This window comes from Micropterus salmoides, unplaced genomic scaffold, assembly GCF_014851395.1.
Source record: "Micropterus salmoides isolate LMB-PRFRI ecotype aquatic unplaced genomic scaffold, ASM1485139v1 Ms_hic_scaffold_7, whole genome shotgun sequence".
Taxonomy (NCBI): Eukaryota; Metazoa; Chordata; class Actinopteri; order Centrarchiformes; family Centrarchidae; genus Micropterus; species Micropterus salmoides.
Window position 1 is genome coordinate 20768296 of NW_024044459.1, and position 27122 is coordinate 20795417.

Below are 27122 nucleotides of genomic sequence, written 5' to 3' on the forward strand. Positions count from 1 at the left end.
TTGAAAATAATATATGAGAATTTCTACATTGTCTTGTGTATCTTTTACACATTCTCCTTACTTTTGAAAGGTGCTATACAAATACCCAGAACAGTAACAACAAATGTTATCATTCCAAACGTCTATCATAGGGTGGGAGAATTTGAGAATCACTGTGGAAACCTATTTTTAATATTAACACCCAATGTGTAAAATAAGCATGCAATTCCATCTTATCTAGGTGTGGTAGACAGCATCTTCTCAGAGGAACTTTCTTCTTATTCTGCTCCTACAACTATGTGACTCAATTTCCCAGCAGGCACTGCCAGCAGGACTCTCAGCCAATAGTCATCTTCTGTGCACGGAGCTCCGAAAGAAGAGGGAAGTTCAGTTTGTTTACATCGCGGGAAGAAAAGCTTGTCTTCTTGTCTGAAGACATCTACAATGAACGGAGATAGCTGACTTCAGCTCTGTGAATATTTCAGTTTTATTGTTTACACGTAAGTCCATATTTGAAGCTACTGTTGCTAACATTTGTCCGACTGTAGAGTGATTCACTTGCTAACAAGCTAATAACACACAGCTGAGATAACGGTAACGCTAGCTCCTCGCAAAGAAGGATGAAAAGCAGGTGTATTTACTGTGTCGTGACGTAATTCGACACTGTCTGACATACAGCAGTTGTGTTTTGAAGATGCTTTGCATCTATAAAATTTAACTGACATAGCTTTCACCATGTGTAACCTAACTAACTTACAACTGAGTGGAGGAAATACTGACATCCTGCGGTGTGGTGTAGGTGTTGCACCCAAACGTTTTACTCATTAGGTAAGTTAGTGTTGGTGGGGAAACTGTCAGGCAAACATTAGTAATTTGCTTTGTATCACTTTAATGGTCACAAAGCCGTGTGTCCTTGTGTTTTTGTGTTTTCATACACTGCCTAGGTGTGTCTTAGATCAGGGTGAGGTGTGAGGTGGGCCTCCCCAAGGGGGCTCCAAACAGTTTTAGAGGCTCAGTGAATGGAAATAAAACAATATTACATTACTTATTGCATTGGGTATCAAAAGGAGGTCACATAGAATAGCCTATGTGTTTGAGTTCAGAGATACAGTAGTTTTGGGGAACTGTTTTCCCCCCATCAGAGTCAAAAATTAATAAATGCCTTAGGACAGACCTTTTTTAAAACTATTTTTGTGTAGTCAGAAGTTATGTCAAACTGCAATTTAAGTTTATCTTGGCCCAAATGTTGAGTGTCTATGGGATCAAATACTATAATCATGATCCCATAGGCATCCAGAAATTGAGCGAAACTTATCAAGTAAACTAATGAAGGGGGGCGTTTCCCAAGCTTTGTCTGAGGGGAGACCCACAGTGTCAGACTTTGAAAACCCCTGTCTTAGATCAAGTGTCACACTCTGTGTGTCTTTGTCTTGAGAATAACATTCCATTGAAAAGTACAGGTTAGGGCTAAAGCAGTTAGTTGATTGATAAGTCAATTGATAGAAATGTAATCTAATTTAATCGTTTAAGTACTTTATCAAGCTTAAATGTGAAACGTTCTCTGGTTCAAGTTTTTCACATGTGAGGCTTTGCTGCTTTTCTCTGTTTATATAATTTTTATACTGAATGTATATGTATACTGGATAAACTAGAAAATTGGACATTACCTACCTTGGGCTTTGGGAAGTTGTGATGAGTAGAATAGAGCTGGCTTAATCAACAGAAAATTAATCTGCAGCTATTTTGATAATCGATTCAGATGTCAAACATTCTCTAGTTGCAGCTTCTCAGCTGATGAATTGATTCTGTTTTTTGTCATCTTTGTTATCGTAAACTGAATATATTTGGGTTTTGGACTGTTGATCAGATGTCACCATGGGTTTCTGACATTTACTGACCAAACGATAAATCGACAAATCGATAAATGAAATGGCAGTGTAAATAATGAAAATTTTGTTTGTGTTAGGGTTGAGATCTGGCGACTAGAAAAGTCATAGTATATGATTCACATTATTTCCATACTCATCAAACCATTCAGTGACCCTTTCGTGCCCTGTATGGATGCACCTCCCCTGGTTATGTTTCTACTTTCATTTATTCAGATGTTGACGTGTGGTGATTGCATGTGGACTAGTGATAAATGTCACATTGTAGGAGCAAAATGATAAAGAAATATAGCCATAACATTATGACCACTGACAGGTGAAGTGAATAACACTGATTATCTCCTTACCAAGGCGCCTGTCAGTGGGTGGGATATACAGTCCACCTGAACCAAAGTATTCACAGCGCTTCACTTTTTCCACATTTTGTTATGTTACAGCCTTATTCAAAATGGATGAAATTCATACTTTTCCTCAAAAGTCTACAAACAATACCCCACCCATAATGACAAGGTGAAAGAAGTTTATTTGAAATCTTTGCAAATAACAACAAACTAAATAAAACAAAATAAAGCTTATGGCTGCACGATTTGGAGAAAAAGTCGTATTGCGATTATTGTGGACATTATTACGATTTGCGATTGCAATTTCATTTATAATGCTTAATTATGAAGGAATGCGCGAAATACTGACATTTTGAAATGTGTATTTCTAAACTTGAACAAAGTTAAACAATATTTATAACAATAACTAGTAAAACAGAAAAAGGGGAACAAGTTGCTCAACGGAGGAGGCGGCTAGAAGCAGCACATATTGGCACACTGGCACCCTGGCACCAGCTCAGTGTACATCTGTCTACTGCAGAGTCTCTATCCACAACCTGGAGGAGGAACTGTACACGAGTGTATTAAATAAAGAGTATAATGTTTAGTTAGTTTACAGTACAATAATATATTAAATACAACATTCATTAAAATTTCATACAATACTGTTTTTACCACTAGTTGAATATTAAATCCAGTTACAGCTGTTTCATTTCTGTGGGTTGTCTTTATTCATCAAATCCTTATGCAAGCAAAATGCTCTACATTGGTCTCTAATTTGTTAAGTAACTTACTAACTTAATCATATTGTTCAACATGTAATGATTTGCTGTAGCATGTCAAACTTTTTTTGACATGCTAAAAACAACTAAAAGGCACCGATACAGCTAGCCAAACCCAAACCTTCCTTATCTTCTCACAGTTGTCTTCTGTCTTAACGCTTCAGCTGCTGCCGATATCTTTCTTTCTCTGTCACAGAGCGCCACAGAGCGCCTGGAGTACTGGCATTTGTCTTGGTGCTCCCCTGGCGAGTCCGACTATGTTTTGAACGTTTAGCGGCGGGACGGGGAGGGGGGTTACGTTAGGTTGTCTTAAAAGTTACTCGCACACTGCTCTTATATCATTTTTCTCATTGCAGATAATGAGCAGCCTGCAGCACACACACAGAAGAGAGTGTCTTACACACCTTTTCTGTTTTAGTAAATCGCACACTTTTTTGTGGTTATGTAACCGCACATGACGACATTGTTATTGAGATTAGATTAATCGTGCAGCTCTAATAAAGAACGTGTACAAGTATTCACATAGTCTTTGCCATGACACTCAAAATTGAGCTCAGGTGCATCCAGTTTTCACTGATCATCCTTGAGATGTTTCTGCAACTTGATTGGAGTCAACCTGTGATAAATTCAGTTAATTAGACATGATTTGGAAAGACACCTGTCTATATAAGGTCCCACCGTTAACAGTGCATATCAGAGTACAAACCATGCCATGAAGTCCAAGGATATGTCTGTAGACCTCCGAGACAGGATTGTATTTGGAGGCACAGATCTGGAGAAGGGTACAGAAAAATTTCTGCAGCATTGAAGGTCCCAATGAGCACAGTGGCCTCCGTGATCCGTAAATGGAAGCAGTTTGGGGCCACCAAGACTCTACCTAGAGCTGACCGCCCGGCCAAACTGAGCCATGGAGGTGACCTCCAGTGTGTCTCTGTGGAGAGAGGAGAACCTTTCAAAAGAACAACCATCTCTGCCGCAATAGTAAGGCCTGTAGAGTGGCCAGATGGAAGCCACTCCTCAGTAAAAGGCACATGACAGCCTGCCTGGAGTTTGCTAAAAGGTACCTGAAGGACTCTCAGACCTTCAGAAACAAATTTCTCTGGTCTGATGAAACAAAATTGAACTCTTGCCTGATGTCTGGAGGAAAACTCAATGCACTGCTCATCACCATTCCTACAGTGAAGCACGGTGGTGGCAGCATCATGCTGTGGGGATGTTTCTCAGCGGCAGGAACTTGGAGACTAGTCAGGATCGAAAGATGAATGCAGCATTGTACAGAGACATCCTTGACGAAAACCTGCTCCAGAGCGCTCTGGACCTCAAACTGGGGTGAAGGTTCATCTTCCAACAGGAAAATGTCCCTAAGCACACAGCCAAGATAACAAAGGAGTGGCTACAGGACAACTCTGTGAATGTTCTTGAGTGGCCCAGCCAGAGCTCAGACTTGAACCCAAATAAACATCTCTGGAGAGATCTGAAAATGTGCAGCAATGCTCCCCATCCAACCTGATGGAGGTTGAGAGGTCCTGCAAAGAAGAATGGGAGAAACTGCCAAAAAATAGGTGTCGAGCTTGTAGCATCATACTCAAAAACGACTAGAGGCTGTAATGGTGCCAAAGGTACATCAACAAAGTATAGAGAGAAGGCTGTGAATACTTATGTACTGTTGCTGTGCTGTGTGCTGTTTTCGGTTTTATTTTTAATAAATTTGCAAAGATTTCAAACACACTTCACGTTGTCATTATGGGATATTGTTTATTGAATTTTAAGGAAATTCTTTCAGCCGTGCCACAAAGCAAAAATGGTTGAGTTCATGGTGTTGACTTGGCCTCCAAATTCCCCAGATCTCAGTCCAATCGAGCATGTGTGGGATGTGCTGGACAAACAAGTCAGAACCATGGAGGCCCCGCCTCGCAACTTACAGGACTTAAAGGATCTACTGCTAACGTCTTGGTGCCAGATAACACAGCACACTTTCAGAGGTCTGGTGGAGTCCATGCCTCAATGGGTCAAGGCTGTTTTGGCGGCAAAAGACGGACCTACACAATATTAGGCAGGTGGTCATGATGTTACGGCTGATTGGTGTATAATTACATTACCCTAAATTAGTTGAACAAAACTGTTCCTTTTATAATTATTATTGAGACAACCTTTACACTCGTCTCATTTAATGCAGGTGTTATTAAATAATACACAGGCCTACTGAAGCATACAGAAGTAAATTTGTAAAAAGAAGTGATGTTTCACTGATTTGATTACACTGAAATAATGTCAACAATCTCATAATTGGAACAGCAAACTCACTCTTACCCAAAGTCCACAAGCTTAGTTGAACAAATCTTCAAAGATAATATTTGACCAGTCACATCTCGTTCCTGCTCCAGAATGTGTTCAGCCAACAACAGAGTTGCTGTCGAGTGTGTTTATGTGCATGTAGTGAACATATTTTTTGTTGCCTGTGTGACGTGTGTTTGCGTGACTTTGTGTAAATACAGTATATATGCCTGTGTGTACATGTAACTGTCTGTGTGTGACAGAGTTTGTAGGTGACACTGTCTGCTACTTCTGCAGTTCTTTTCCCACCTCTGCTTTATTGAAAACTGAGCCCCCTATACAAGTCAAAAAAGAGTTGTTTGTTCCTAATTTGGTTGGGCTTTTTTCCACCCCAAAAATGAGTATTTATATATTCATCAGCGAGCCATAGGGGCTTTCCAGCAGAGATGATGGCAAGACATTAAACAAATCGTGTGTAACGAGGTGCTCATAAAACACAACCCTGTGGTGTCTCACACAGACCTATCATTATGGCAAAAACCAAATACACACACACACCATTCTCAGGCTATATACAGACGTGAAACACATCCTCACACACACCCTTGTGATCTGCCCCCCACATTTTTCTCTCCGTCATCATAAAAGGTGAAGAATGTAGTGTTTATTTCTGTATGTGCGTGTGAGAAGGCTTGATCGCCTGGAGTTTGAGCGTTACATTGTGGTTGTAAGAGATTAACGTAACCAGATTAACACACTATGCTTCAATTTATTTTCCACTTATTATTACTTCCAATTATTATTTTATTATCCACTTCTGCTCTAATAGGAAATGGGGGATGATGTGGGCCACACATGTTTATTAGAGGTACAGCCCAAAAGTTAGCAGGCTGATATTATTGGCTGATGTTGGTTTATCCAGATATATTAGTATTGATGCATATTTTGGCAGATAAGCAAAAACATTTTCACTACAGATATGTTTTCTGCAATTTTATATATATACGACACTGTTTCTTTAAATTTAAGTTATTTACACGTAACATAAATGGAATTGTTTTTTATATGTTTTGTGTATATATTTATGATTACAATTGACTTTATAATAAAGGCACATTCACTATTTACTTTAGATAACAATGTGTTGACTGAAGTTATGGTAATATTATAAATACCCAAGTATTTTCAACAGTTGGAGATTTATTACATATTTTATTTAGTTAGCAGATGACGAACTTGCTGTGTGAAAAAGTTACTCTTTTTCCCTTGAGGTTAAAGCACCCTGTGAAGAAGCCCCATTTCTATTTACATTCAGGCTTTCTTACCAAAACACACTGTGTGTATCCTTGAGGTCTAACAAACATGTTGAATGGATTTCCTTCCTCGTAAAATAAAACATTTAAAATCCTGCATTGATTACATCCACGATCATTAGCGTGCAGTCTCCTCTACTGCCTTTGTTGGTGTGTAACATGCATGCCTACAAGCGTCCTGTGGACCCACTTGTAAACATTGCTCCATAGTATTCCTTGTGGTCAAACTACACAGCTAACCTCAGCGGAGTTGCTTTTTGTTTGAGGCCAGGTGGCCCGTCTCTGCTATAAAACACTTTGGAAATCCTTGAATTTCTCTAAAACATATCAGGATAGTGATATGGCACATTAAATATTATGTGAAGTCAAGATCACAATGAAAAAATGTTGACATTGCGCAGCCCTAATAGCCACAAAGTAAAGATGATCAAGCACACATGATAAGATATTTGTGTTTATAGCATAATCATTGTGATTGACTATGGTTTTGTTCTTTGTCTCACTTAGGATCTCGCTTAGGTCCTAAGTACATTCACCTGGACAAGCAGCAAAATGTCTCAGCTGCAGCCACTGACCAAGTGCCAACAAACAGCTGAGCCCCTGCTGAATGTCCAGGAGATGCAGTTCTGGCTGAACAAAGCAGTGGCCTGGAGCCAGGCTGACAGCCCAGACACGCAGAAAGACACCTGCCTGCATCTGAGCAGACTGAGGGATTTCCTCCAACATCTCCTCACACATAGCAACAACATGGTGAGCTGATACTGGCAGTAGTTGAGCTTATTTCTTCACATTTTTTCCTTTTATTAACTTTGTCAAAATGGAAGGGAAGTTCTGAGATTTATACACATGACACATTTGGTTAGTCCTGCTTCTACACTGTATTTCCCAGATGCCTGTTAAGTCAATTAAAATGGTCTGTATTCACTAAGTGGCCTTTTACAGGCTTGACTGGAGGTAAAACGATGCCATAAATATTGAAAATGGACAGACAATAAGTCAAAAATAGATATCACAACTTGTAAACACACAACACAATCTACAAATAGATTCAGAATCCGCAAACAAACTCCTCATGATCTACAAATATAAAACATGATCTGCAAATATAAATAAGTGACTTGTACTTGACAACCAGAATTTAAATGAATGCAAAGTGATATGTCTGTGCATGAGGGTCATATTATGTTTGTTGATTGTGTTGCATTTGTTTTCAGAATTTTGGCACTACTGTTTCGCTGTTTTTCCCATAAAACGCCCTCCTCACAATAAAATTGGCATTTTACTGTGGCCAGCCTAAGGCACACCTGTGCAATACCCTTGCTGTCTGATCAGCATCTTGATATGCAAAAGAGAAGTGCTCACTAACACAGAATTTGACAAATTTGTGAACAATATTTGAGAGAAATAGGCCTTTTGTGTACATAGAGAGTCTTAGATCTTTGAGTTCAGCTCACGATGAATGGGTTGCAAAAACAAAAGTGTTGCATTTAAAATTTTGTTCAGTGTAGAATGTGTGTGTGTGTGTGTGTGTGTGTGTGTATGTATGTATGTATGTATGTATGTATGTATATATATATATATATATATATATATATGTGTGTGTGTGTGTGTATGTATATATATATATATATATATAAATTAAATATTTTTTATAGACTTTATACAAGTCTATAAAATCCAGTCTACACAAAAAAAGGAACAGAGCTGTCTATATTTAGCCTCTAATTTCTTAGGCTAAGTTTTCCTTGTGTATGTCCAAAAAAGATCCCAAGAGGTCATCCCATTCTCCTTGTTAGCTGACAGTTTGTGAAGCATAGACTCATAGGATGTGGTCTCCACCATTGCATTATTCCAGTCTCTCAGATTAGGAGATATAGCAGATTTCCAGTGTCTTAAAATAACTCTGGAAGCTGTGACCAAGCCCACCATGATGACAGAAAAGGTTCCCTTTGAGATATTTGGTATTTGCGATCTGTCTCCTAATAGACATACAGCAGGAGTCAGAGGAATCGCTGAGCCTGACCAGTTACTCAAGAAGTCCACAACTTTAATCCAAAATGGACTCACCAATCCACATTCCCATACACAGTGAAGAAAAATTCCTACCTCTGTTTTACACTTCCAACACATATTATCATTCATCAGTTTCATTCTATATAATCTCACAGGAGTATGATAGTATCTATGTATGATCTTATATTGTGTGAACTTGCCTCTTGCCTCTCTTACATACTTTCCACAGTCTGCTGGTATACTTAGCCATTTCTCCTGTGTAAAGTTTGTACTCAGGTCTTGTTGCCATAACATTTTCACATTAGAGGACTCACCACTTACTGAATAGTTTGTTAGTTTATAAAATTGTGAAGCCATGCAGCGTTCGCGTGGCGCATTCAGATGGTCCAGAATATCATTTCCTAAACAATTACCAATTCGAGATTTTACACAGTCCCTAATTTGTATGTATCTCCAAAAATGTTGTTTGCCTTCAAGTTTAAATTGACGCAGTAATTCTCCATATGACACGAATTGTCCATTTTTGTAGAGGTCTCCTATAGTACATATACCATTTGAACACCACTGCTTCCAATACACTGACTTTTTACCAATATGTATGGCAGGATTAAACCACAATGAAGCATATGTCTGCACATATTGTGACACCTTATACATTTTGTGTACCTTATCCCACACTTCCTTAGAGTGAACAAGAATTGGGTTTGTTATAGTACTTCGTTGAGACAGTTGCTCCTTTGGGCTAAATGGCGAACATAACTCCTTCTCAATCTCTATCCAGTCTAGCTTGTTATCTGTCGTTTTCCAATATTTGGCTAATTTAGCCATTTCAAACGATATCCCATATAATCTTGGGTCAGGTAAACCCAATCCTCCTTTCTTCATGGGGCGGCAGAGTTTACTTAGTTTTATCCTTGCTCTTTTCCCGTCCCATAAAAACTGTTTAACTATATTATCATACTTCTTAAAGATGGCGGGCGATATCGTGATTGGCAACATCATAACTAAGTAATTAAATTGAGGAGCTACTATCATTTTAATAATATTGACTTTTCCCCACAGATAAGTTTTATCTTTTGCCACTTCTCCAAGTTTGTTTTAATTTTTTGCAACACTGGATTAAAGTTTAACAAAGGCATCTCTCCTAAGTCTTGACTGAGTTTAATTCCAAGGTACTTCATGCCTTCTGGTACCCACTTAAATTTAAGCTTTTCCACCATGTAACGGTGGCATGAGGAAGTCATGGGCATAGCCTCGGATTTATTCCAATTAATTATGTAACCTGACAATTTAGAGTAGGACTGAATAGTATCCATTAGATATGGTAAAGAAGCCTAAGAGTCTGTCACTACGGCTAAGATATCGTCAGCATATAACAGCAATTTATGTTCCTCTCCCCCGACCTCTACTCCCTTAATACTCCCATTGTCCCTGATACTAACAGCCAGTGTTTCTAGACAAATTATAAACAATAGGGGGCTCAAAGAGCAGCCCTGGCGGGTGCCTTTAGACAGGCTGAAAAAGGGTGATATAACTCCATTGGTAATTACTGCTGCTTTTGGTTCTTTATATAATATCTTTACCCATTTAGAGAAATAGGGGCCAAACCCAAAAGTGGAATAAAGAAAACTCCATTCCACTTTGTCGAAAGCCTTTTCGGCATCTAGGGAAATGGCAACTATTGGCACATTTTTGGATGATGCAAACCACTTAAGATGTATTAATTTCCTCATGTTGTTCGATGAGGATCTGTTCTTCATAAAGACTGCTTTGTTGGGATGTATAATATTGGGTCAGACTTGTTGGAGTCGTAGAGCCAGCACTTTTGTCAAAATTTTAAAGTCTAGATTAAGCAGGCTAATGGGTCTGAAATTAGATGGGTCTGTTATATCCCTGTCTTTTTTTGGGATCAGAGATATTAAAGCTTCATTAAATGTTGGCGGCATATGGCCTTTTTCAAAAGCCTCCTGATAAATCTTCACCAAGACTGGAGCAAGAATGTCTATGTACTCTTTATAATATTACTCCCAGTATTCATTAATGACACAGCTTTCCTTATTTCTGCTACCGTTATAGGTGACTCTAACTTCCTTGCTTGATCAAGGTTAAGCTTAGGCATATTAATGTTAGAGAAGAATGAATTTATTTGACCGTCATTGCAGGACACTGTTGATGTATATAGTTTCTTGTAATATTGTCGGAATGTCTCATTTATATCTTTTGTCGAGGTCACTAATTTAACTCCCCGTTTGATGGCTGAGATGATATTCGAGGAGTCCTTTTCTTTCACTTGTCTAGCTAGTATCTTCCCAGTTTTTTCCCCACCTTCATAAAAATTAGTTTTTAATCTGTTTAAATCGAAGAAAGATTTCAAATCCTCTCCCAGCAATGACCTTTTCCTGTAGTAATGATGAATTCATTCTCCATCTAGTCTTCTTACCCATGTCCATTCTGTGTTTATACATAATTCCAACACTGCGTGATCTGTGATAGCAATAGTTCTTATACTGCAACTAACTACACTGTTTACTAAGGGGCTTGCAATCAAAAAAAAATTCTGGGGTGTGACTTATGACAATGGGGAAAAAAACGTGTACTCCCTCTCCGACGGTTAGTAAGCCTCCAGACATCCACAAGCGCCATGTCATCTTTTAACATATGAATTGCTTCCCTATCTTTGGTCATTAGTGGACCTTTAAACTGACTTTTGTCTAATATAGGGTCCATCACTTGGTTAAAGTCTCCTGCCAAGATAATTTGCCTGTCCATCTCCATGAAAGAAGTGTGGGTCTCCCTTATTAGGTGCATAAATATTACATAGTATCACCTGCATACCTTCTATTAATGCCTGGACACATATCATTCGTCCCTCAGTGTCTTTAACCTCTTTAAGCAACACAAAATGTATCCCCCTGTTAACCAAGATCATAACTCTGTTTCGTGAACTTGAGAATGAGCTGTGAAAAACATACCTCACCCAGCCTGTTTTGAATTTAGCTGCCTCACCCTCATTAAGGTGAGTTTCCTGTATGAAAACTATATCAGCCTTATTAGTTTTTAAATATGACAGTACCTTACGTCTTTTGACTGGATTTCCACTTCCATTAATATTCCATGACATGTACTTAATACATTTCTTAATCATCTTTGTCCAAATGGACCTCCATACCTATGTCTACTTCATTGTTCCTGTTTGAATCACTGAAGGACTATGTCTATGCCTTTTGTGTTCTCATGGTTAAAAATCTTGTACTCTGACAAAATATGAACACTAACATTTAACCTGGAAAAAGAACATTTCCAGTACAAAATACGGAAAAGGAAGACCATAACCAAAGTCAAAAACCTAAATTCAAGCCAGAAACAATCTGACAGTCCTGTAGCTGACATGTGCAGCCTTAAAATGAGAAACTAAAATAAAACCTTATCTGGTCCGTGGGTTACTGCTACTTCTGCTCGAAATCCTCCGTCCTTGGCAGCTGCCAAACAGGTCCCTCTCCTCCAACACCCGTCTTCTCAACATGTATGTGTCTCTTCCATACAAATGTTAAGTATCCACTTATTACCCTTGTCGGATGTTTAGTCATTGCCTTGGTCGTCGTTGTTGATGAATTTCTCCGCCACTGTTGCTGTAGTGAAACTCACATTCTTCCCCCGCCACCTGAACCTCAGTGTGGCCGGGAAGGCCAGCATGTACTTCACCTCCCGCTCTTGCAGTTTGTGCTTCACGGAGGTGAAGGTTTTCCTCTTCTCCGCCAACTCTTGTCATATCGGGGAATACAGACAGTCGACATCCTTCCCAAACGAAGCCCCGTTTTTCCTTAACCGCCGTTATCACCTTGTCTCTCGCTGACTGTGTCAGAAACCGTATCAGCACTGGTCGTGGGGGCCGCTCTGGGTCCGGCAACGTTGCGAGCAACCGGTGTGCTCTCTCCATCTCAAACTCGGCATCAGCCCGGACCCCCAGCCCCTCTGCCAAAATTTTCTCAACACAGCTCAACAGTGTCCCATTGGTCCCAAAAGTCTCTTTCAGGCCTATGAGCCTCACGTTGTTCCTTTTGCTGTGATTTTCCAGGGCTTGAATGCAGTCCTAAATTGCGTCCATTAACTTGTTTCTCTTGTCTCCATCTGCGTGTAGCCGCTCCGAGGTCTCCTCTAGGTGCTCAATGCGTGTTTCTACTTCTGCCAGACTCTGTTGCATAGACGTCACTGTGGCTTTCAACTCCGTTGTCGTTTCTTTAATAGTTGAGACATCTGTAGCAACGCTCTGCAGTGTGCTGCTCATTTTAGCAATTTCTTGTAACAGCCAGTCAAGACTGGGAGGTGGGTCACCTGTTGGGCCTTCTTCTTCATGTGGAGGGCTTTTTCGAGTAGCCTTACAGCCCGTGTCTTTGAAATATTTCGATGTGGCCATTTCGCTTGATTCCGGCTGTTTCAGTTCTCCAAAAATGCACCAGCCGTTTACTCTTCGGAGCGAGGGTAGTTTTTAAAATAACTTGAGCCTATACTTCGGTATTATCCCAAATTTACGTGTCGGAGAGCAGAGGATCCCTAATCAGCCGCCATCTTGTTCGCCGTACCCACGTGACTCCTCATGCAGTGTTTTTAATAATGACCTGGTCCATATGTTTTGGACAGGACATGACCTCGGTGGCTCCCGGTAGAAACCTCCTGAACAATCCACACCAAAGAAATCCTGAACTAAAAACACACAGAGCACCTAACTGGAGCTAACGCTGCTGCAGCTCAGCTGTAAACATACACCGCAGACTAACGTTAGCTGCGCGCCGGTTGCTAGCTGTGTTATTTCCGACATGGGTTTGTTGTTCACAAAAGCATTTTTGTGGAAAAATTATACACTCACATACAGACAGGGATAAGCCACAGATAATAACTTAAATGACAGCGTGACAGTGAGGGGTTGTTCTAGTTAATGCTCTGTTCGGTTTGTCATTTCATATTTGCCATGCCATATAAATAAATGCTATGTGGACAGAGTGCCGATTAGTTCCCGGTGATAAGGTTGAGATTTTGGCGAGGGTCCCAACGCCAATGCATCCCCTGCGAAGGTTTATTTTGTTGCTGTTGGCACAAAAGGTGTAAGAACTGCTAGCTAGCTAATTGTATGTGCTGTTGTTCAAATGCTTTTAACACGTTTGGTTATAGCTAGCTATAGCCAAAGCTAAATGATATTACATTAGTTGGACAAGTTAAGGGACTTAGCTAACTAGCTAACGGTAGGCTGTTGGTGAGCCCGTTTCTGGGCACTTCTACAAATAGACAGTGTTTAACGTTACTGGTACTGGGCTGCGATAACGTTATTCTTTATTAAATGTCACATAATTAACAAAATAGCTATTTAGTCGATTAACCGCTTACCTGACAACCCAATTTGGTCCGTCCTTTCCCAGCGCTGCCCAGGGTCTTTCTGCAGAGGGTCTGCCTGCTTGCCTGTCAGCGCCAGCTCGGATTTTTTAATCTATTTGTAATGTTTTACATTTGTAGATCTTGTTTTCCATCCATCCATCCATCGTCAACCGCTTATCCTGCATACAGGATCGTGGGGGGCTGGAGCCAATCCCAGCTGACATCGGGCGAAAGGCAGGGTACACCCTAGACAGGTCGCCAGTGTAGATCTTGTTTTGTGTTTACAAATTGTAATATGCATTTTTGACTCAGTCTCTTCATTTTCAATGATTATGGCATTATTTTGTCACCACTTTGAAATAATAGTGTCAAAATTCTGAAAACAAATGTGACACAATCTACAAACAGAATATGATCCTCACCTGCAAACAAATCACTTTACATTGATTCAAATTCTGGTTTTCAAGTTCAAGTCACTGATTTCTATTTGTGAATCGTTATGTGTTTATTTGTGGATTTTTTAATCTATTTGTAGATCTTGTTTTAAATTTGCGGATCATGAGGACTTTGTGGATTTTGAATCTGTTTGTAGATTGTGTTTTTTGTTTACAAGTTGTAATATCTATTTGTGACTCATAGTCTGTCCATTTTCAATAATTATGGCATCAATTTACCTCCATACTTGACACACCTTACCTAATGAATTAAATTAAAACAGTTAATCAAATAGACCAAACAGCCATCTGATTAATGAAGTCCTAAGTTAATTCAAACACAAGAACGTCTAGTACACACACACACACACACACACACACACACACACACACACACACAAACATGCACACGCTCACTCTCTGGCTAAGCCAGGGCATGAACAGTAAGTCCAGCGTTGGTAGGCTCCTGCTAACAGAGGCTGCTCTGTGCTGTGCAGAGGTTGTGTATGTCTGTCTGGCAGTGCTGCAGTGTTGAGTTAGTCAGGTAATAGCCGCATTGGGACCTCCAGCGCTAACCTAATATATCCCTATATCAGGTCCAGCAAATTTAGGAAGGGAGCCGAGGACAGGAGGGGTGCATGACTGTGAGATTTCAGTGTTACTAAGACACCTTGTCTTTCAGTTTTTGCCTCTTAGTGATCTTGCTACTATTTTTATAAATAATTTTCTCTCTCATATAATGTCTTTTTCTCATGCATGAAATCTTTTTCTTGTTTGTCTTACAGTCATGGTGCTCTTGCAGGTTTTAATTTAATCTACAGTACATATATTTTTCTGGTGATGGTTATAGTCAGTCTTGGTGTTTCTGTCTACTATAGCAAATAGCCATATATTTTTATAGATCGAGAATTGACTGGCTTTTATTTTTAATCGTTTGTCTCTTTCTCTTTTAGCATTATCCCAGGTACACGTCATGCAGAGGTGTCTGCGTCTGTAGGATGATGGACCAGATACAAAGAAAGAGAAAAGAACTGTATAGCTTAATTGGGTTCAAATCCTTTTTACTGGCAGTGGACTCATAAAAGACCAGCTGAAGATAGCCTGCTTCTTGGCAGCATTTATAATCCTTTGATGAATTCACAACTTTCCTGTGGCTTATGCCCTTAGATGAGAAAAAGTTATAATTCATTTCCATATTTATATAGTTTGATATTTTCGGGAAATATGCTTATTCCCTTTCTTGTGGAGAGTTAGATGGGGAAAGGTTGATTCCACTCACATATTTGTCTGTCAAGATAAAGCAGGAGCAAACAGCTGGTTAGCCTGGCATAAAGAACAGAAAACAGAAAAACAACTAGCCTGGCTCTTTCTGAATGTAACACAATCCATTTTGCAGCACCTTTAAAGCTCACTTAGTAACATGTTACATCTTGCTTATTTAATCAGTACAAAAACCAAAATGTAAAAATGACAATTCTACGTTTTATGGGGGGTTATGTGCCAGCCTATTTCTTTGCCAGGCGCAGTAACTTGGTCGTGGCCGTGACCATCGGAGATTTCACAATTCCAGGTCACAAATTGTCATTTTGTCGTTGTAACATGGTACATGGTTTGTAGTGATGCATTTTGGTTTTCATGGGTTTTCCATGGGTTTCCATTTTAAGCAAAATATATCAGCTAATTAATAATGGGTATCTGTGTTTATAACAGCCGATGGAAGATGGATCCTTCAATCAGATTACGAGTGTTGTTGTTGCATATTTGTCCACCAGAGGGCACTCTGCGTGTTTAGAATGCCATAAATCAGTTGGCATAATCTGCTGTACTTTTGGTCAAGTACTATTTATAACCATAGACTGTATATAAAAACAACACAGGGCTCAACGTTAAACTTTTTTGCAACTGGCCCCACCGGGCCAGTGGGTTTGAAACTTACTGGCCCGAATACAATTTTTATTGGCCCTCCCTCCAAATGTTATTTATCAGTGTTAAAACAAAACCAAAGACTTAAGGTATGTTATTCTTTTAACATGTTTAATAATTTATTAATTACATCCTGGGAAAAAAAAACTAAACTAAGATGTAATCACTAAAAATAAAAAAAAGGTAATAGTTAACAAAACAATTAACTTTTAAAACAAAACATACTAACAGACTCAAACAGGACATGCTCTCTCTCCTGCTGACAGCCATTTAAAAAATGTACACAGAGCAGCGGATACAAGTCGCCTCTATCATTGACAGGTTGCCATGATGGCGACATGTCAATCACAAGGTAGCACCACCCAAAAGCATACGCTGCATTTTCGTCTATTTTCCCCTAAATACAACCATTATTTACTAAATGAACATCATGCTGTGTTGAAGAAGACTTGAAACTAGCCACTAACTCAACTCATGAAAGTGTTTACTGAGGTAGTAATTCAGCTGAGAAGTAGCCTCATTTTATAATTTCTAATGGAACCCGACTTCTTTTTGCAACCAGCGGACTCGCCCCCTGCTGTGCATTAGAGAGAATGCAGGTTTAAGTTCCGTCTGCATGGTTTCACTTTTCAGACCCAGAGGTTGCCGCTTGATTGAGATCAGAGAAATAACATTTGACAGCCGCTCGTCACATCACTACAACTCTGGATTGGACAACGGTGCGTGCCATGAGCTGCAAAACAACTGCAGGATGTTGATTTTTTTGTTTGTTTTCATTTTTTAAATAGCCTACTAATGTTTTTGCAATGGCCTGATCGGGCCAGTGAGTTTCTAGTTCCACAGTCCTGACATTACTTTTAACTGTCATCGGGCCACCGTTATTGTCGAGCCCTGTAACAATAAAAAAGTGTATTTTTAAACTGCATTACAGTATGTCATGTTATGTGTGAGGTCCCCTAACTACACACAACAAATGTTAGGGATAATCTTTGTTTATGGTATGTGTTTCTGAAAAGAGGGGGTGAAAGAATATCGGCCGATATATCGGAATATCCTTCTTTTAAAAATCCTCAATTATCAAAATCGGAATCGGTCAGGCTCTACTCTAGTGTATATTTATGTGTTTACCATAGCAACTTTGATTGTAGTTCAGCGATGTCAAGGACAGAACTGTTTGCCTTACTGTTCTCTTCATCATTGTCTATAAACTTGTCCCATTTGCCTTCCTGGCATGTACATAATCAGTCGCTTCTGCCTGAGATGTCTGTCTCTAATCAAGACAAGATAAATAGTCCCAAAGCCCATTTATAATTAGGGACAATGCTGACAGGCTTTGATGGTGATTTAGCCCTGATATATAGTAATAATTACGTTCTGTTGTGATTGCTCATTCTTATGGGCATTCCTGCAGTCACAAAGCATTAGTTAAGCTCCTATTGTAAATGAACATTCCTTTTTAGTTGCGTCACCAACACACAAATGCACGTGTATGCTCACACACAATGTTTACCATGTGTTGTTGGATTGATAGGAAGGCTGAATGTGAGGGCTGTGTTCCAGACAGCATTGGTGGTGTTGTTGGGCGGGGGGGGGGCACAGTGGGGGCATTTAGAGGAACCCTACATGGCCTTATTAACTTTCTGCTTCCCATCAATGGTGATCTCATTACTTGAGTAAGTCAAGTTAGTCTCCTTTGCTTAGCTGTTTTTGAACATATAGGTCTAAAAATACCTTAACAGCTTCCTTTTATCTAATGTTACATTGAGGCTTCTCCATGCTTGCTCATTGCTGTCTGATTATTTGTGATGATAGGTGCATGAAGAAAGATTAATGCGCATTGGCAGTGCAGCAACCTTTTCTTCTCTGAAATGTTCCCCTCTTTCTTCTTCCCATTTTCCAGTCCTCTTCTCCTCTTACGTGGGGATGCACTGAATGTTTGGCCACCAAAATTAATTGGCCAAAAATATCAAAAAAGCACTTTTGGTGTTCAGCCTAATATGTCAAAAGACCAGTTAAATTTTACCAAACAATTACGTTGACATGTCGTAAGTGTGGAAGCATGCAAAATCGCCGTTTGCAGACACTGTTCTGCTGAATTGTCTCCTAGCACATCCACTCCATCTATGGCTGACTTCTTAGAAAAGGCAACAAATGGTCTGACCCGCTATGAGTGTTTCTGTCACTTGTTTATGAGAAGGCGATTAAGCTAGCCACACCAAATTTGGAGTGCACACGTATTCAAGCCTTTATGGTAACTGAAACGGCAGGTTAGCGACTTTATCCTGTCATTTTCTCTCTTTACAGAGACAAGTGTTGCAGTATGAGAGTCCCTGAAGAGAGGCTATGAAGTCTTCATGTTACACGATACGAGAACCACATACAACATTATTTATCAAATTGGGTTGGGCTGGATGAATTTAGCGCGAAGATACACGTGACAACGTACGGTTTTCAAAATAAGGTGTCTATACAGGATGGAAATAAGATTAATTGGATTATATTTACAGAAGGTATAAAGCATTGTACATGTGTACATTAAAAGTAAATGGACACATGTAATTTACTTTACCGGATCCTCTTGGGCCTCGGACCCGCCCACCATAGTTTCTCAAAATCCTGTGGGAAACACTGAGTAAAAAGCACATTTTGTCTATTTAATTTATGCAATGGTAAAAAAAAAAAAAAAGGCAAAATAAATGGTAAAAATGTGAATGTACTTTTTTGGTATCCGGCAAATCTTTTCATGATATTCGGTTTTGGCTTCAGCAAAGAATTTTAATTTTTGGCGCATCTCTACTCCTAACTCATAAATACCCCCTGCAGTACTGCTAATTGCTGTTAGATTCTGGCTCCAAACACAATGGACTCCGTAGCTTATTTTCACCTCTTCTAATAGTGGTGGTAAAAATCTTTTTAATTCTAGCTAAAGGAGAGGTGGCAGTGAGGTTGATGGGAGGATGAGTCCAAGGGAAAGACATGGTACAAGGAGAAGGGAAATGTTTTGAAACCCACCAGAAAGCTTATGGGTGATATTTTAAATGTCATAAGACCCTGATCGTCCAACACCACAACCTCAAGTGTGTACATGGCAGTGAAGTAAGCCAAATCATCTTTGCTGAGCAACATCACACTGCTTCAATTACAACCGGCTTAAGTGGGATTTCTTTGTGTGGACTTCTCCTGCGTCAAAGCTGTGCTCACAGTTTAATTAGCTCAGAGGTGAAATGTATGATACAGTCTCTTAATATGGGATGAATACTATGTAATACTGTAGATGCACATAAACATGATTCATGCACACGTGTGCAGACATGCTTGTAAATTTAAGTAAGACGTCACCTCTTTGATCTGCCTTTCGTATGTTCCACTGCAGTCATCATATTGTAAAAACGTGCTCTGTGTTGATTTATTAAACCCAGAAAAGTAATGCGATGGAGCAAAAACAATGTTGTGCACCTGTGTGTATTTACAGAGTTATCCTGAATCCAAAATTATTTTGAAGGTCTTCATCCAGACTGAATTTGTCTCAAGCAATTTTCTGACAAATATGCAATGTGTCATATTAAACTAGAAAGAACAAATTACTTGTCCTGCTGAACAGCCAAATGAGTTAATAATGATGTTCCGGTTTTAAATAATAGCAATTGTGACCAGCTCCAGTCATGTTTTTCACATGGCTAGCTGTTTTTGGTATTCAGTCATACTCAGGATACCGTCGACCAAGTATTGTTTTTCGTTCCAGCGAACTGCCCTGACATATAGTTGGAATCTTTCCATACCTCAAGTCTTAAATTTTATAAGTGAAGATCCTTTGGAGAAATTAAATATATTCTGTATAGAAACTAGTCAGGATTAAAGGTTCTTCACATTCTGAAATGCAGGGTTTGCCCTAGCTTGAAACCTTCTGGATGTTTTAATTGGCTGTGAGGTAAAGTAAATCACATGGCCTGTTGTTTTGAGCTGGATAAACAAGCACAGACACACACATACTTAAACCCTTACAGGTATGGCACCCTCGACCAGAGCCCTGCTCTGCGCTGTGTATCTCTCACTGTTGACACTCTGGTGGAAATTGTGACATGACCAAAACAAAGGTGATGCATGAGTAACGGTACTGAACACCTGTGGATGTGCCTGCTATTCACCTCTTAAGACTTGCATCTTCTAATTAGAGCCCGACCGATATGGTATTTTTAAGTCCGGTACCGATTTTGATATTTGAGGATTTTAAAATCGGATGGCCGATATTCTTTTCCCCCCTTATTTTAAGAAACCCATAATATAAACAAACATTATCCCTAACATTTGTTATGTGGAGACCTCACCAAGATACCATGACATAATGCAGTTTAAAAATAAAATTTGTTGTTGTTTGAAATAGTACTTTGAACAAAAGTATAAAAAATATATTAAAGTTTTTATAAATAAGAGTAAAATGTATAAAACTACAGAAAATATTTTTAACATATCTGATTTATTATAGAGTACTACTACTAATGAACATTAAATGAAATAGTGTATGTATTGTGGGGGGTCAGCGAAAGAGAAACTAAAAATACCAATATAGTACTACTACTAAAAATAATAATTATATCATATATCATCTCTCATGTCATTGCTAAGGATGGGGATCGAGATCCGGTTTCAAAAGGACCTGGTTCCAAAATTTCTCAAAACCCGAAAATCAATAAGGTTTGAGCTTATCGATACTGCTGTCGAGATTTGCGGGTCCTATGATGTAACGTATATGTCTCGAGCGTCAAATCCAATTTAATTTGAAACGCAATGGATAAGAAAATCATCAGGGTGCAGTCTCTGCCTGCACTCTGTCGGCGCACACACACACACACACACACACACACACACACACACACACACACACACACACACACAGCGGCAGTAGCGCGAGAGGCTGCGCCGTCGCGGTGGAATACGTTGAGGGTTAAGTTAGCTCCAAACTACTGTGACGTTGCGATAAAACCTTCGCAAGTAAAAACACAATACTTTATCAATATGTAAGGTAACGTTAAACTGTAGAAGTGGTTAATTTAATCATCTCTGTCCTCAGTATCTCATCCTGTTTTATACAAGCACAGCTAACGCTAGCTTGGCATTAGCCAAATGTTAAAAACAAGCTAAATAGAAAGCTGTCTGTCTGGAGCACAGACTGGTCTGTAGTCTTAAAAACTCAGCTGCTGGCTGAGACAAACCAGCCGCTCCTCTTTCGACCTGGTAACGTTACCTGCAGCCAGCGAGAGAGGAGGAGGGACTGATACAGACTGATGTTGTTCTTTCTAAACGTCACTCACTACTTGTGATGTCAGATAAAGTTATTGAGTTACTTTGCTGTTGTAAACATTAATGTTGCTGCTCTACAAACAACATTTAGCTGTATTTAAAATATTAAATTAAAAACAACCAGGCAGTTAATATGCACACTTTAACATATGTTTATTTATCGCAAGTGATATGTCATCTCAATATATAACGTTATCGCACATTGAATATTTTCCTCACACCGTGCAGGCCTACCTCATGCCCCTTGGGTCTGGTCTTACCAAATAACCATCACTAAATAATAGTAAAGTATCGATAGTGGTATCGATAAAGAATCAGATCGTTAAGCAGTCTCAATAAGGGTATCAATATCAATAAAAATTAAGGATCCCCATCCCTAGTAATAATGATAAACTGGACTCTGCTACATAGGCAAATTATATATGAAAATTATATATATTTATATATCATTTTGTAACACACTTCTGGCTCTATGATACAGTGACAGAGGAAACGCTGCCTTTGAATTAATTTAATACTACATGACTGTCTACAACGAGGATCTGCAACTGTGTGTTAGATACTTGTTAACAAGTATCTAACACTGGTTGAATCATTTCTAACACACCGATTGTAACTACAGTTTAATGGCTCATTAATGTTAGCCTCCTCCACTGATAAACACGGCATTAGCTTTCTGACTAATTTTGCAACATGCCGTGTTATCTGCTGTTGGCGATGTTAGAAAATTACAAAAATTACATTACACCTGTTGCCAGAAATCTTGGTGTCCTTTTTGATAGCAATTTTTGCTTTGAACAACACATTCAAAGCTTGTCCAATCATGCTGGCATCTTAAATGCCAGAGATTCTGAAACTGTTATACATGCTTTTATTTTGTCTCTCCTAAACTACTGCAACAGTCTGTTCTCAGGTCTAAATAAAAAAACTTTGAACTGCCTACAATTAGTGCAGAACTCAGCTGCTAGGTTATTAACCCAAACTAGGAAGTTTGACCATATCACTCCGATTTTATTCTCTTTACATTGGCTCCCTGTCTGTTTTAGGATTGATTTTAAGTTCTTATTGATTTGAAAGCTCTTAATGGCCTGGCTGAAATCTAGAGGAGAAAGAGCCTTTGCAGTAACGGCCCCAAGGCTCTGGAATGATCCACCTGTTGACATCAGGATGTCAGAGTCTGTGTCTTCTTTTAAGTCCCGCCTGAAAACGTATTTATTCAGATTTTTATCTGAATTGGCTAGCTGTTGTTTTATTTTCATTTTAATTTGTGCATGCTTTTTCTTATTTCAATGGTGTCTTTTTAACTGTTGTGATTGTAATTGTTCTTTATCTTCTGTGAAAGCACTTTGTACTCTGTTTGATAAGTGCTCTACAGATTTATCTACAAAGTTGTTATTATTATAAAATATTTAGAAGTAATAAATTAGAGAGAAATGAGAGGACTGGTTGTTGGAAATGCCAAACTGTTTCAAAAATAAATCTACAATCACATCTGTCAGCAGCATAGCCTCCAACACTAGGTTACCGTAACATTAAACACACTCCTGAGCCTGGAGAGGGCAACTCACCGAGAACACTGAGCTACCAGGAGCTACTCTCCGTAGCTCCGGCAGAGCCGCCCTGAGCTCTGGTAGACTGCTATCAGCTGCAGTGTTGTTAACAGAGGAGCTGCATTGTGCCCTCTGGTGGGCAAACTATGCAACACTCATGACATGAGGGAAGGATCCGACTCTCTGTTTCTCTTTTCTAATAGTCATATATTGGCTGTGACGCCGATGCAGATACATCTGGAAGTAGCTTATAGCGGCTGATAATATCTACAAAGAGATAAATCAGTCGGGCTCTAATTCTAATGTTTGGTGTTGTGGCACAAGGTTGCTAGGTTAAAAGGATAAAATAGATGAAGATGGGTGAGGAGGTGCGAGTATCTATAATAAAGTGAAACGACAATTCTATCTGTTCTGTCCCTTAGCGCTCCACAACAGAGACCATGAAGAGGCTGCCCTTCCTAGGCCAGTTCCTTGGCCGACTGTGCTGGAACCCTTATGTCACTGCTGATGGTGAGTGCGCCTTCTGAAAAACTTTAATTCCATCTGTAATGGGGAATAGTGGATGGATCACGTCATGACGAATCTTGAGTCATTTTGATGGTTATGCGCTGTGTAAGGTTGTTATGCTAAGCCAGAAATCTACATGAACTTATCAAACCCGCTGTGATTGCTGGTGTCTTGTTGTCTGCAGCTGCAAGCAGAAGGCTGTTGTTCCAGTGTCTGTGGGGACTGTACTCGGAGCATCCAGGCAATGCTGTGGAAAGAAAAGCCAACCAGTGGATAAGGGTATGGACTTTCTCTATCTCTGTTAATAGAGAACTTACACTGAAGTAAATTAGGTAGACTTATATTATTGATTTTATATAATGTATTTTTGGAGTATCATAAATAAGGCATATGGTCTAAGAAAAGTGATCTCTTAGTTTCATGTATTTCCCTAATTCCTTATCTCTCTCTGTGCCCTAATTTCCTTTCCTCTCTTTATCATAATATCTCTAATAAAAAATTCTCAAAATTACTTAATTAAATAGATTATATCATCACAATTATAATATCTAATGAAAGCATAAGTAAATAAGACACTTAATCTGACCACGCCTTCAATGCCATTTTTTGGTACTTAGCGTTTTCGATGTTTGGTGCTAGAGACACATTTTGGTCGGTATTGGTATTGAAGCTAAGTATGTGTGCTTGTTTGTATCATAATTGTTTAGTTATTTCTGACAATGGCAGCTTACTTACCGATATAATAAATAGTCAATTATGATGCCACATAAAGTCATCTGTACCCTCTGAGGTTTCATTGGTCATATGGCTCCAACTAGGGAGGTTACACAGAAATTAAAGACATACTCATAAGACAAAATCCCAGAAGAATTTAAAATATTTATCAAGAAATCAAGCCACAGGTCTCCTATTCATAACATTATTTAGACGTTAATGTATATTCTGCTCCAGTCGTCCATCATATGCCTTTTCTCATAATTTTAGGCCAGGTCTGTTTGCTGTTTAGGTCCTTATTACTTCATAGAGATACGGATTGACCGTCATCCCTTCTAACAATACTCTTCAAAGGAATCCCTCTTCGATTGCCTTTGGGCTGCTGAAGAGATTTTCTGTCTAATTTGCTTTTAATAGGAGTACTCTCGCCAGGCCTCTGCATCTCCTCTCCAATGGGACATGCATGATGAATGAGGTAGATTGAGTCTCTTTTAGTCCAAGCCTTTTGTGCACAAAACTGTAAAACATATTTTGAAAGAAAAATGAAAATGGACTGTTTCACTGCCTCTTGTCACCAGAGAAGGATCAGCCTTTATATTATGGTTAGTTGATCTCGCTCACTGTGTGTTTTCAAGTCGCACACAAAGGAGGGAAAGCGAATAGAGGGGAAGAAAATATTCAGCAGTTTTCAACTTTGAGAGGGTTCACACAGATGGCTTATGATAAACAATGTGGAACCTTCACATTTTTGCCAGATTAACTGTGTGTTTGTATTCTTTTGATTAATTTCTCATCTAATAAAACATCTTGCTAATTAAAACAGTGCCTTGAAAGTAAACCTCGAATTTCCCAGATGGTCTTTGACCCATAAGAGGGGAAGCGGAGTGCATGTGTGCATGGTTTTGTAATTGGAATTGTAAGGCAAATTCCTTTGTTTTTGTTGTTCACTAAAGAAATTAGGGTTTAAGATCTAAAGATGAGTATGAGATAAGAGTTCAGAATTTCAGCTTTTATTTCCTGGTATTCACATCTAGATGTGTTAAACAACTCAGGACATATCACTGTTTGCATTAGACCACAGCATTCTTAGGTGAGCAAAAGTAATGGAACAAATAATCTTAAAGTAAGTAACACTTAATATTTGGAGGCATAACCTTTGCTTGCAATAACTGCCTCAAGCCTGCGACCCATCGACATCACCAAACTGTTGCATTCTTCGTTAGTGATGCTATTCCAGGCTTTTACCACAGCTTCTTTCAGTTCTTGTTTGTTTCGGGGTGTTTCTCCCTTCAGTCTCCTCTTAAGGAGGTAAAATGCATGCTTTATTGGGTTAAGGTCAGGTGATTGACTTGGCCAGTCTAAAACCTTCCACTTTTCCTTCAACAAGTCCTTTGTTTTGTTGGCAGTGTGCTTTGGGTCATTGTCCTGCTGCATGATAAATTTCCTCACGATTAGTTTCAATGCATTTCTCCGTAAATTGGCAGACAAAATGTTTCTGTCCACTTCTGAATTCATTCTGCTGCTACCATCATCAGTTACATCATCAATAAATATTAATGAGCCTGTTCCAGAAGCAGCCATGACATTACCTCCACCATGCTTCACAGATGAGCTTGTGTGCTTCGGATCATAAGCAGTTCCTTTCTTTCTCCACACTTTGGCCTTTCCATCACTTTGGTAGAGATTAATCTTGGTCTCATCAGTGCATAAGATTGTGTTTCAGGATAATGGTTTGCTTTTCTCCCATAGACAGCTCTCTGGTCTTCATGTTGGTTTATCCTCTTTAACAGGAAATGCAGTCTTTATAGGTTTGAAACAAGGATGAAAACTTAGACTAGTCATGCAGAGCTATTTAATGTTTGGACAATCAACCTAAAAGGCAACACCTGGGCAACAAGAAACATCTGTCAGTCACATGTTCCAATAGTTTTGCTCACTTGAAAAATGGGTGGATTCAAACAAAGGGTGATATGTCCTGAGTTGTTTAACACATCTAGATGTGAATACGAGGAAATGAGAGCTGAAACTCTGAACTCTTGTCTCATACTCATCTTTTGATCTTAAACCCAAATGTCTTCAGTGAACAACAAAAACAAACGGAATTTCCCTTACTGTTGCAATACTTTTGGAGGGGACTGTATGCATGTTTGTATGTGTGAATGTGTGTGTGTTGCCATGAAGTTGGGATGGTGCATAGATTTACATTTTTAATTGCATGAACATTAATCTGTTTGTTTCTTAATAAAGTACAAAATAATATGCATCACAAAATAAACATACAGCCCCTTCCACTCCCCCACCCTACAGCTCGTCATCACCACATTAACCTTGATCGTCAGTGTAAATATGCTCCATCATAGGCTGTGAACACATTGGTTAAAGCAAGATAAAAATCAACAAACAAAACAAGGAAAGACAATACAACTACATACATTTTCTCCATGCCTAGCATAAGACACTAAACACTAAACACTAAAGGTGACTCCCCGTTCTCCAAAAAGGCTTCGTTTTTTTCTTCTCGAATGCTGCCACTCTTGCCATCTCAGCAGTCCGTTTGTGGACTGAAGGCACCCCCTCAGTCTTTCATCCTCTGAGAAGAATCTGTCTGCTTATCATAATAATGTCTGTCTCCTCCCATTAAGACTGATTCATCAGCTAAAACAAACAATCTGGGACTGAATGGAATTCAGGTCTCTGAAATTGAGATTTTCACACACACACACACACACCTACCACACACACACACACACACACACACACAC

At 39.2% G+C, this 27122-nt stretch overlaps 1 protein-coding gene across 1 annotated transcript in view; it reads left to right on the top strand.

Annotated features, from left to right (window-relative positions):
• The first annotated feature begins 326 nt into the window (after positions 1-326).
• Positions 327-27122, top strand: part of fancc (FA complementation group C) — a 49283-nt gene continuing 22487 nt past the window's right edge. Inside the window, exons 1-4 of the mRNA XM_038702612.1 lie at positions 327-479; positions 7062-7304; positions 23562-23649; positions 23831-23925. Coding sequence (XP_038558540.1) covers positions 7107-7304; positions 23562-23649; positions 23831-23925 — 381 coding nt within the window. The 5' untranslated portion in view covers positions 327-479; positions 7062-7106. The remainder of the gene's footprint in view (positions 480-7061; positions 7305-23561; positions 23650-23830; positions 23926-27122) is intronic.